At 38.2% G+C, this 11,602-nt stretch overlaps 1 protein-coding gene across 1 annotated transcript; it reads right to left on the bottom strand.

The window, feature by feature from the left end:
- Positions 1-3,724: 3,724 nt before the first annotated feature.
- eaf2 (ELL associated factor 2) lies at positions 3,725-9,870 on the bottom strand. The gene is made up of 6 exons (XM_037790762.1): positions 9,707-9,870; positions 7,067-7,161; positions 6,785-6,921; positions 6,355-6,545; positions 5,987-6,235; positions 3,725-3,943 (listed from the first exon to the last, which is right to left on the bottom strand). The coding sequence occupies exons 1-6, from the start codon at positions 9,822-9,824 to the stop codon at positions 3,900-3,902; spliced, it is 834 nt and encodes a 277-aa protein (XP_037646690.1). The 5' UTR covers positions 9,825-9,870; the 3' UTR covers positions 3,725-3,899.
- Positions 9,871-11,602: the final 1,732 nt, after the last annotated feature.

The following is an 11,602-nucleotide window of genomic DNA, read 5'->3' as shown; positions in this document are numbered from 1 at the left end:
TCAATAACTAGAGGATCAATAACTAGAGGACCAATAACTAGAAGATCAATTACTACAGGATCAATAACTAGAGGATCAATAACTAGAGGACCAATAACTAGAAGATCAATTACTACAGGATCAATAACTAGACGATCAATATCTATAGGATCAATAACTAGAGGATCAATATCTACAGGATCAATAACTACAGGATCAATAACTAGAGGATCAATAACTACCAGACCAATAACTAGAGGATCAATAACAAGAGGATCAATACCTACAGGACCAATAACTACAGGATCAATAACTACAAGATCAATAACTAGAGGATCAATAACTACAAGATCAATAACTAGAAGATCAATAACTACAGGATCAATAACTAGAGGACCAATAACTACAGGACCAATAACTAGAGGATCAATAGCTACAGGATCAATAGCTACAGGATCAATAACTAGAAGATCAATAGCTACAGGATCAATAACTAGAGGATCAATAGCTACAGGATCAATAACTACAGGATCAATAACTAGAAGATCAGTAACTACAGGATCAATAACTAGAAGATCAATAACTAGAAGATCAATAAGAGGATCAATAACTACAAAATTTGTATTCTATTTCTGCCAAAATAAAATAAAATAAAAATTAAATGCAAAAAAATAAAAGCAAAAATGAATTAAATCCATTTAAAAAATAATAAAAATAAATAAATAAATAAATAAATATAAGGGGAAATTAAACAGAAGAGTAAATAAATAAGGGAATTAATACAAAGATATTAAATAAAGAAACAAATTAAAATATAAATATCAATTTATGTCACATTTTATCAATTAATGCTATTATTCTTTGGGATTATAAAGTCATAAAATTCCAAGAAAAAAACAAATTTACAAGAACAAAAGATAATATTCTGAGATGATAAAATCGTAAATTTCCAAGAAAAAAAACAAACATAAATTTGAGAAAAAGAACGCTAATATTCTCTGAGATTATAAAGTCTAATTTGAGAGAAAACAAAATAGAAATTATCTGATTAAAGTTAAAAAATTAAAATAAAATAAAGCTAAAGTAAAAGTTTTGTTTTGGTGAAGGAACTCCATCGCTTCACACCACAGACCACGCCGCTTGCCGTGTATTTTGACTTCATCAAATTATAATTTGCATTCAGATTTATCAATAAAGAAATAGTGTTGATTTCAGCCCAGAATCAGCAGATAAGCATCCAGACTCTGAAGAGACCTCAGGGTCGTCATGACAACACACTTTACTGGCACGGGACAATTTTAAAACAGAAATGTACCGTGTGCTTAATCTGAATGATTTGAAAGACATGAAATAATCACATAAGCATGGAGGATGGAACCTGCCAAAATCAAATAAATACAAACATTTAAAATAAATACATAAATAAAAATGAATAAATAAATGGACAATTCATTAAAATAAATGCAAAAAATAAATAAATTTAAAATTCATAAAAATAAGTGCAAAAAAATAAATACATAAAAAAATCATAAAAATAAATGGATGAATAAATAAAAGGGGAAATTAAACAGAAGAGTAAATACACAAGGGGATTAATACAAAGGTAAATAAATAAAAAAACAGAAATATCTTTGTCACATTTTATCAATTAATGACTACATTTATTTTTAATATTATTTTTGCTACTTTTAAATGGCATACATATTTATTTATTTATTCTTGATTCAGGTACAATAATCCTACACATAGTGGCACAATAATAATATATAAAAAAGAATTAATACAAAAGCACAAAAAAAACTTTTAAAATCTTTATTTTTCTACAAAGAAAATCCTCTCATTTACAAATGCTGCTCTGAGGCCAGCGACCTCCTTAAGGCTAAAACATATCACTGACGTCTTCCTGTCAGTGTCTCTCACTGTGATCGGTCTGCTGGGACGCTGAAAGGAATGCTGGGAGATAAACAGCAGCTTCCTGTTTGCTGACGCAGCTCAGCGGTGATTTGGGGAAACGAGAAGAAGAAGGCCTCGACGACGTTAGAACAGAAGGCACATCAAGTTCTTTAAGACTCACAGTTTCAAAGCATCTTTACGCACCAACTTGCACTTCCTATTGCTTGGATATTAATCTATATATATATGTATCAAATATATTAAGCGATACACCGTTGGTCGAGTATATTTTGAAATATAAATAATTAGATTCAAGTATTGCAGGTTTAAAGCTACAAAGCGTGACCCTCACTGGGTCCGCTGAGCACTAGTGCACTACTTAGAAGAGCCAATCAGACCCACTTATATCCTGAAATATCACAATAATAAACAAGATTCTTAAAGCTGCAATAATCAATATCAATTATCAACCGCCCTTAAAGGTGCTATATTTAGAATATTTTCACCGCTTTACCTCGCTGTCAGACGGCCCTTTCCGTTATCTACGCTCTCTTCACAGCCACCAGACTCCATTGAATAAAACAGTGATTTAACGTCTCAGAACACAGGGAGTTCCTGGTCTACCGCTGCCTCCATCAGATAGTTAGTTTGTGTTATTGTGTGACTTTCTGAGCCGAACTAAAGCTTTAAAAAACACCAAGGTTGTCCTTCTGGCAGCGAGGTAAAGAAATGGTGTAAATATGACGGAGAAGTGCCTCATACAACACCTGAACGATCACTTTCAGCTCGGGTTGAAGACCAAAACAGAATTAAAAATAGTGAATATTGGACTTCTATTCTTCATTTTACCAGTACTACAAATGATATATAATGTTGATCTGTGACTTCTGGGTGTGTAAATAAACACTTCCTAAGGAGATAAAACATGAATATTTTGTTTTCAGCTTGTTCCACTGCCCCCAAAAGCACCGCCAAAAGTAAACCAAGTTAAGTAAATCTTAATTAATGCAGCTTTAAATGAAAATCTTTTGTTGTCCTGCAGCCGGGGTTCAGTAATCCAAAGCAAAAAGGCTCTGCAGCAGCTAACTTTACAATAACTCATCTCTGACTCTTTTCAGTGTGGCTCATCCTAAATAAAAATAATAATTTCTGTTCAGATCAGAAACTATAACAGAGCTGAACTGAAGTTATTAACTGACATCTGACCTTAAGGCACAACTAAAGCTCCTCATATTGCTTCCAGAAACATCCGTCTACACCAAAACTAGACATCAGAGGTCAGCAACCTTTACGATCAAAAATAATAATCTGTCTGGAGCTGCAAAACATGTGATCATTGTGATGAAGGTAACACAGTTTATAGTCTAAGTATATAAGTCTAATGCAGTGAGGGCCAAAGAGACAATGTACTACGGAGTATTAGGGCCACATTGAGGGAAAAAAAACATCTGAGATTTACACAAAGTCAGAATATTACAAGAAAAAAAAAGAAGAAAATAACATGTAAAATTACTACTTTATAATAATATGACTTTATTGTCTAAATCTCAGATTTATTGTTTTCCCTCAATGTGGCCCTAATACTCCGTCGTACCGTCGTACCATCGACCTACAACAATGATAAATAAAAATGTACACAAAAACAGTTATTCATTTCCATTTTTAAAACTCCCCAGGGAGCCTCTGGAGAGGAGCTGAAGAGACGCAGGTTGCTGACCCCTGATGTCTAAACCAACATGAACAGCGCTCTGATACGTTTGGTCAGTTTAACCACAGACGAGCCTCCAGTGAGTCTGTGATAATTCACTGCTTCTCTTCCACCGACCACGTCACCGCACTCTGAACTATAAGGCCTCTTCTTAACATACACAGAAAAATAAAGATCATGAAGCTAGAAATGTGAGTTTGTTGGCGGAGAAGCAACACATGATATTAGCTAGCAGTAGAATAGTGGATATGAAGAGAAGACGGTCAGAGACTGCAGGTCTGTACCCGGGTCCTGATGTCCACAGACGTCCTCACGTTGTTCAGTCGCTCTCGCTGCCCGATTCACTCAGCTGGAGGTCGTTCTCTGCAACACAAGTACATATAATAGTATATAATAAAGACTGCTCACATACACGCATCATTAAACTAAATTATACTCTGGACTATTTCTAGAGAAGCACCAGCTGCAGCTTTCTCTTTCTTTCTAAGAACTATAAATCAACAACACACAAACATTTTCGTAACTTTTCTTTCACGGAAAATTTAAATTCAGTTGTACGTTCATAATAAAAGTTACAGGAGCTTCTCTCACGGTCACTCAAACATATCTCAAAATAAAAGTGCTCCAGGTTACTGGACAAATAAAATACAGCTGAAATTAATTGCAGTATATCCCACTTTAGGGATGCACCGATACCGATATCGGTTCCGATACCGTGTTCATGTTCTCGTTCTCGCAAAACGGCACCGATACCACTTTACAGCAGCGTGACGTTAACCTCTCGTCATCATCTTTCGGGTCCTCACGCTCCATCTCCCCGACGGTGCGGGCGAGACGGGCCGGTGGATCCCCCCTATGGAAAGGAGGCTGGGTCACGGGTGTACATGGGTCTTGGGGTATAACACATGCTCAGTGTAACTGAAGCTGCGGTCGTGCGTTGCAATTGGCTCAATTTTGGCGAGTGCAGATCAGATTGTACTGCCCATGTGTTCTTCCCCCCAAGACATGATGCGTTGATGACGCGTAACCAAGCCTCCTCTCCAAGCCGACCTAGAGCCGGTGGTGGTGCACAGCATCGTATGCTGGACTCCCCAGCCTGCCGTGTGTCGCTCACACCCTCCAGCTGGCTGTTAAGGAGGGTCTTTAGGCTCAGAGAAGTACTCGTATCGGTACTCGGTATCGGCGAGTACCCAAATGTAAGTACTTCTACTGTGTCTGATATAAAGTGGTATCGGTGCATCCATATTCCTAATAACACACCTAATGTCATTGGCATCAAAACTTCCACACTGATGTGCATGATGTGTGTGTGACATTACACAGCTGGAGGGAGATCGTCAGAGAGCTGATAATCACTAACAACCTACACTGCTTTTGGCTATTTTATAGCCATTCATGTATTATTGGAGGCACATTGTCATTACAGTAAATATCACAATATAAAACGTGTGTTTCCTGTTTATAAAGCACAAACGTAGGAAGACAGCAGGTACTACTCACCCGTCTTTAAAGTGGTTACGTCTCCAGTCTGATCTGGAGCTCACAGCTGATCGGTACGCGGTTTGTTTACACGACGTAACAAGGCGTGCAGGTTTATTAACGGAGTCAGAGAGCGTTCGATGTGACGCGATAGTCCGACACTTGCCTGCTGTTAGGACACGGTGTTACTCCGTCCCAACTCCGTGTTTATTCATATTAGAACAACATATTTATATATAAAATCTAGAGATGTAATTTTCTTTCTTTCTAAGAACTATAACTGACAGCACACAGAAACATTTTTGTAACTTTTCTCTACTGGAAAATTCAATTGTATGTTCAGAAATTATGAACATGATATGCAGATAGTAGGCTACAAACTGGCTACTTCTATGAAAAGATAATAAAATATGGAGTGCTAAAAAAAAAAAAAAAAAAAAAAAAAAAAAAAAAAAGATAAGACACCTTATGCTGCATTTCCACTGCAGGGTACGGTACGGCTCGACTTCTTAATTTGGTTTTCCATGAGCACAAATTGTGGATGGTACCTGGTACTTTTTTTTAGTAACACTAAAGTCGAGCTTCCAAGCGAGTTGAGCCGATATTAGAAGGTGGAGTTAAAACACTGCAGACCCCTGATTGGTCAGAGAGAATCGTCACTTTCGTGACACAAGACGTCCTGCACAACCCGCCGTTTTAAAATAGCCTAAGGTACCGTCTCTATAGCGACCGCAGTTCTTTTATTCACTCCACCCAGATTTTAAACCTGAAAAACCACACTGATCTAGTTGACGTTCTTCTGTTTGGTTGCCAATGAAAGGATCCAGCAAGAGAACACAAGTCGCGATGAAGATGATGTCACGCCTACATTGACTATCTGCAGTGGAATACGAAATGCACCAAAGGCGAGCGGAGCGGTCTACTCACTGAGCGTGTTCATGAGTCCTCCTCCGCTCTCCTGGCTGCGACTGCTGGTGGGGGCGCTGGTGGTGATGATCGGCATGCTGGGGTTGGCCGGGGGCGGTGCCAGAGCAGGGGGCGGCGCAGACGTCCGTTCGTCTTCATCGTCGCTGCTGCTTGAGCTGTCGCCGCTGCTGGAGGACGAGGAGCTGTTGGAGTCGGAGGAGCTGTCGCCGCTGCTCAGCTGGTCCATGACCCGCGCCTCCGCCATCAACTCTGGAAACACAAACAAAGATGAAGAAATGTGTGAAAACATGTTTATGGGAAAAGTGCTCACTTAAACCAAGCAGAGGTGCTAAAACCAATGAAAGAAGTAGTTTAAGACCCCAGGTTACCTCTCTCGATGTCGTCCATGGGGGACGGCGGGGACGTCTTCTCTTTGGGAGGAGAACTCTTGGAGCTAGTGGAGGTCTTATTGTTGCTGCTGCTGCTGGGGGTGCTGGTGGTGGTGTTGCTCCTCACCTGCTGGCTCAGACGACTGGTCTGCTGCTCCAGGCGGGATTGGATCTTACTGCTGCCCTCGGCCCTGGGAACACACAGATACAGCAGAAGTAAAGACGGGCAGAATGTTTCTATCAAAACGTTGTACAAGTTACTGTAAAGGGCTGTTCACATGCTCACAACCTCTGGAATTGTCACTAAAGTTTTCATGCCAAAAAACACAGATTAAAACAAGTAGATGGAATCATGTACACAGACATGTGTGATACAAAACACAGATGGTGAAATGTGTACAGAAGAACAGTAGTAAGATAGATAACCCACCTGGTCTTCTTCACAGCGATGTTGCTGTTGAGTTTCTCCAGTCGGTACTCTCCCGTGTCGTGGTTCACGATGAGGATGCACTCCTTCATGTACGGCCTCTTGGACCCCTTGAACACCGTTACTGGAGCATTCGAACCCTAAAATGCAATAAAGGCAGGATGGTAGTCAGGACACCAAACATAACATTATAAACCGTTAATAATGCGTCCTCAGTGGAAGCTACTGCTCTGAACACAAAGAGAGTAAGTTTAATATTCCTCATCAGTGATCCGGAGCACTGACCTCTAAATTGGGTAAAGTAATAGTGACTTGTTCTCCTTTTCCCACTTCAAGCTCTCCTTCACATGTTGTATCAATGGACGCTGGTTTGAAGTCATCTGGGACAAAAGAAAAGGAAGGATTTGTACAGATATTACACACATTTAATATGCTCAATATTAACAACATGAACGTTGTTGTATTTGTACATATTAAGCACATTTAAATATTTATTATATCCTCAGTTTTAACAATAGTACCATTGTTGTATTTGCACATATCATTACACATTTAAATATATGCTCAATATTAACAATATTGAGCATATTGGCGTCATTGTAAATAAGAATTTGTTCTTAATTGACTTGCCTAGTTAAATAAAGGTTAAAATAAAAAATAAAAAAGACAATCATTACTGTATTTGTACCTAATATTATACACAATTAAATATATATTATATGATCAGTATGAACAGTAGCATTGCTGTATGTGTACATATACACATTTAAATATATGTTATAAGCTCAATATTTGCATTAGTAGCTTTGTTGTAATTGTACACATTAAAATATATATATTCTATCAGTAGCATTGAGAGCTGTAATGCTGCAGTAGTCCACCTTCACCGCCAGGTGGTGCTAGTGTACAGACTGACACAATGCTAACAGCACCTAGCAGGAGCTAACAGCAGCTAAGAGTAGCATGCTAGTTAGCTCTGTACCTAACTAGCATGCTACTGTTAGCTACAGAGCTAACTAGCATGCTACAGGACAGATAATGCACACAGTGCACTTTAGACTAAGCTACTGGAGTTACCCTGCACTAGATTCACTTTAGACTAAGCTACTGGAGTTACCCTGCACTAGATTCACTTTAGACTAAGCTACTGGCGTTACCCTGCACTAGATTCACTTTAGACTAAGCTACTGGCGTTACCCTGCACTAGATTCACTTTAGACTAAGCTACTGGCGTTACCCTGCACTAGATTCACTTTAGACTAAGCTATTGGAGTTACCCTGCACTAGATTCACTTTAGACTAAGCTACTGGAGTTACCCTGCACTAGATTCACTTTAGACTAAGCTACTGGAGTTACCCTGCACTAGATTCACTTTAGACTAAGCTATTGGAGTTACCCTGCACTAGATTCACTTTAGACTAAGCTACTGGAGTTACCCTGCACTAGATTCACTTTAGACTAAGCTATTGGAGTTACCCTGCACTAGATTCACTTTAGACTAAGCTACTGGCGTTACCCTGCACTAGATTCACTTTAGACTAAGCTACTGGCGTTACCCTGCACTAGATTCACTTTAGACTAAGCTACTGGCGTTACCCTGCACTAGATTCACTTTAGACTAAGCTACTGGAGTTACCCTGCACTAGATTCACTTTAGACTAAGCTACTGGCGTTACCCTGCACTGGATTCACTTTAGACTAAGCTACTGGCGTTACCCTGCACTAGATTCACTTTAGACTAAGCTACTGGAGTTACCCTGCACTAGATTCACTTTAGACTAAGCTACTGGCGTTACCCTGCACTGGATTCACTTTAGACTAAGCTACTGGCGTTACCCTGCACTAGATTCACTTTAGACTAAGCTACTGGAGTTACCCTGCACTAGATTCACTTTAGACTAAGCTACTGGAGTTACCCTGCACTAGATTCACTTTAGACTAAGCTACTGGCGTTACCCTGCACTGGATTCACTTTAGACTAAGCTACTGGCGTTACCCTGCACTAGATTCACTTTAGACTAAGCTACTGGCGTTACCCTGCACTAGATTCACTTTGAACAGTTTCATTATTCATCTCCTTGTATTTTTATATCTGGTAGATATATTACTAACTTTATTACTAACATGTTTTACACTATGGAACTGTGATGCTGGAAACTTCAATTTCCCTCTGGATCAATAAAGTTACTATCTATCAGTCTATCAGTCTATCTATCTATTATCTATTTATCAATCAATCAGTCTATCTATCCATTTACCCATCTATCTATCTATCTATCTATCATTTAAATGTATATATTCTATCAGTAGTATTGAGAGCTGTAGTGCTGCAGTAGTCCACCTTCACCACCAGGTGGTGCTAGTGTACAGATTGACACAATGCTAACAGGAGCTAACAGCAGCTAGCAGGAGCTAACAGGAGCTAACAGGAGCTAACAGCAGCTAACAGGAGCTAACAGCAGCTAGCAGGAGCTAACAGGAGCTAACAGGAGCTAGCAGGAGCTAGCAGGAGCTAACAAGAGCTAACAGCAGCTAACAGGAGCTAACAGGAGCTAACAGGAGCTAACAGCAGCTAACAGGAGCTAACAGGAGCTAACAGGAGCTAACAGCAGCTAACAGCAGCTAACAGTAGCTAACAGTTTGACAGCTGGCTCATTAGCTGGTTAACAGTAATAGTTGAGAGTTAACAAACAGCCCACAGAGCTGTTAACCTGTTAACCTGTTAACCTGCTGTTAACCTGTTAACCTGCTAAAACATACCGACAGCAGCTAACCCAGCTCACTAGTAGCATGCTAGTTAGCTCTAGAAGCTCTGTAGCTAACTAGCATGCTAGCTGTTAGCTCTCCTGTAGAACCAGAGTGGTTTCTAAAGCAGCTAGCTGACAGTAGCTAACAGTAGCATGTGTATAATCAGCTGTACTCACATCGCACCGTGTGGAAGCCACTTTTAGGATGTTTCTCGAAGGTGTCTCCTAGTTTCAGGACGTGTTCCTGGTTGTCAAAGTGAGAGTAAGATGTTCCATTATTCATCATCATCATCATCAGAAAGCTGCAGGAGCTGCTAACAGCTGCTGCGAGGCCTTATATACGACGGAGCCATGAGTCCCGCCTCCTCTTCCTTATGATTGGTCGAGCGGACTAATCCCTTGTCTGATTGGTTCAACGTCTGTCAATACCCCGCCTCCTCTTACTTATGATTGGTCGAGCGGACTAGTCCCTTGTCTGATTGGTTCAACGTCTGTCAGTCAAGATTTCGTAATGACGAGACAGCTAGAAGGCAAATGTCAAATGCTTTCTTCTAGTCAGCATTTATTTATGATTTATGTTGTTATTATTGATCTAAACTGTTTTTTATAGTTACTTTTTCTTTAAAGAAACACTGAATAAAATGAATAATCACACATTATGGATTTTCAAACAATACAAATAATAATAATTTTATTTGTATTGCACTATTCAAGATAGACAGCATAAAAAGAAAACATATCACTGAAATAAAAACAAAAACTCAAAGCACACAGTATTTTACAGTATATTACACAACAAAATACTATATATGGTTTAAAAAAACCCACTAAAAGAGCATTACTTAAGAAGAAACTTTAGTAATTAATAAGTATTCTTGGGTGTGTACGGGTATTATGGGCATTCCATGTTAAATGATGATATTTATCTGTTAGATCATGATAGGTTCAGTCTATTTTCTTTGTGTTTGTGTTATTTAAACTGTCAGTTGTTATTGTTTTATTTACAGTTGACATGTATTCCGATGTGTTATGTATGATGAGTAGTGTGAATGTGTAGTTTTGTATTGTCACCATGTAAACTATGTGGACCCCAGGAAGAATAGCTGCTGCTACGCAAAAGCTAATGGGGAACTTAATAAACAAACAAACCAACAGTTAAAAGTCCATTTAAAGGAAATTTACAAGTAAATCAGGTGACACTATTAAAATAGTTTGTAAAATGTGTCTTCAGACAGGATTTAAGAGCAGAAACCGTGTCAGTGGATTGGATTACTAACTGGAAGACTGTATGAACAAGTACTGTATGGATTCTAAAAAGGAATTATCACTACTATTTCAGGTTTATGTGAGTGACATGCAGTTCTCCACTTCTCCACTCAGCTCCTAATAATACTAGAAACGGACTTTATAGTTTAGTCAGGTTGGCATGATTAAGCAAACCGATATAGGAAAAGATGTAAAAAAAAAGAAATAAACAAATGAGAAATGTGCGTTGAAAAAAACAACACAGTTTATGTTCTTGATAATGTTGTTTTATTTGTTTTAATTCAACTAATAAAAGAGGAAATAACTAAATATTGATATTTTTGTCAGATAAATATCAATGTATATTTGACTGTGGTATTATTTACTGGTGCATGTGTACTCTGCTGTTCTGTTTTGTGCATGATACTTGATTTCATGTACTTTAAGTTTAGTTGTTTTATCCTATTATATATCCTTTTAGTATTTCCGTTAAACATCTCACAAATATCAAAATTTCTTTTAAAAACCTGATTTTCTTTTTCTTTTTTCTTTTAACATAATCTATTTGGCATGCTTTAATGTATTTTTTAAATTAAATTTTATGTATTCTTAGTTTTATTGGTGCTTGTGTTCTTTGATGTTTCACTCATAATTACCATGGCCGGCATAAAGCATAGGCCATTTAGGCGTCCGCTTAGGGCGCCACATTCTGGGGGGTGCTGGTCGCCCTATAGACAAATAAAAAGTAAATATATATTTTTTTAAATAAATATATTTTTTTAAATAAATACATTTTTTTTTAAATAAACATTTTTTTTTTTTTAAATT

The sequence above is a fragment of the Sebastes umbrosus genome, chromosome 13 (genome assembly GCF_015220745.1).
Source record: "Sebastes umbrosus isolate fSebUmb1 chromosome 13, fSebUmb1.pri, whole genome shotgun sequence".
Lineage (NCBI taxonomy): Eukaryota > Metazoa > Chordata > Actinopteri > Perciformes > Sebastidae > Sebastes > Sebastes umbrosus.
The sequence above is the reverse complement of the archived record's forward strand: the minus strand, read 5'-3'. Positions and strand labels throughout refer to the sequence as shown.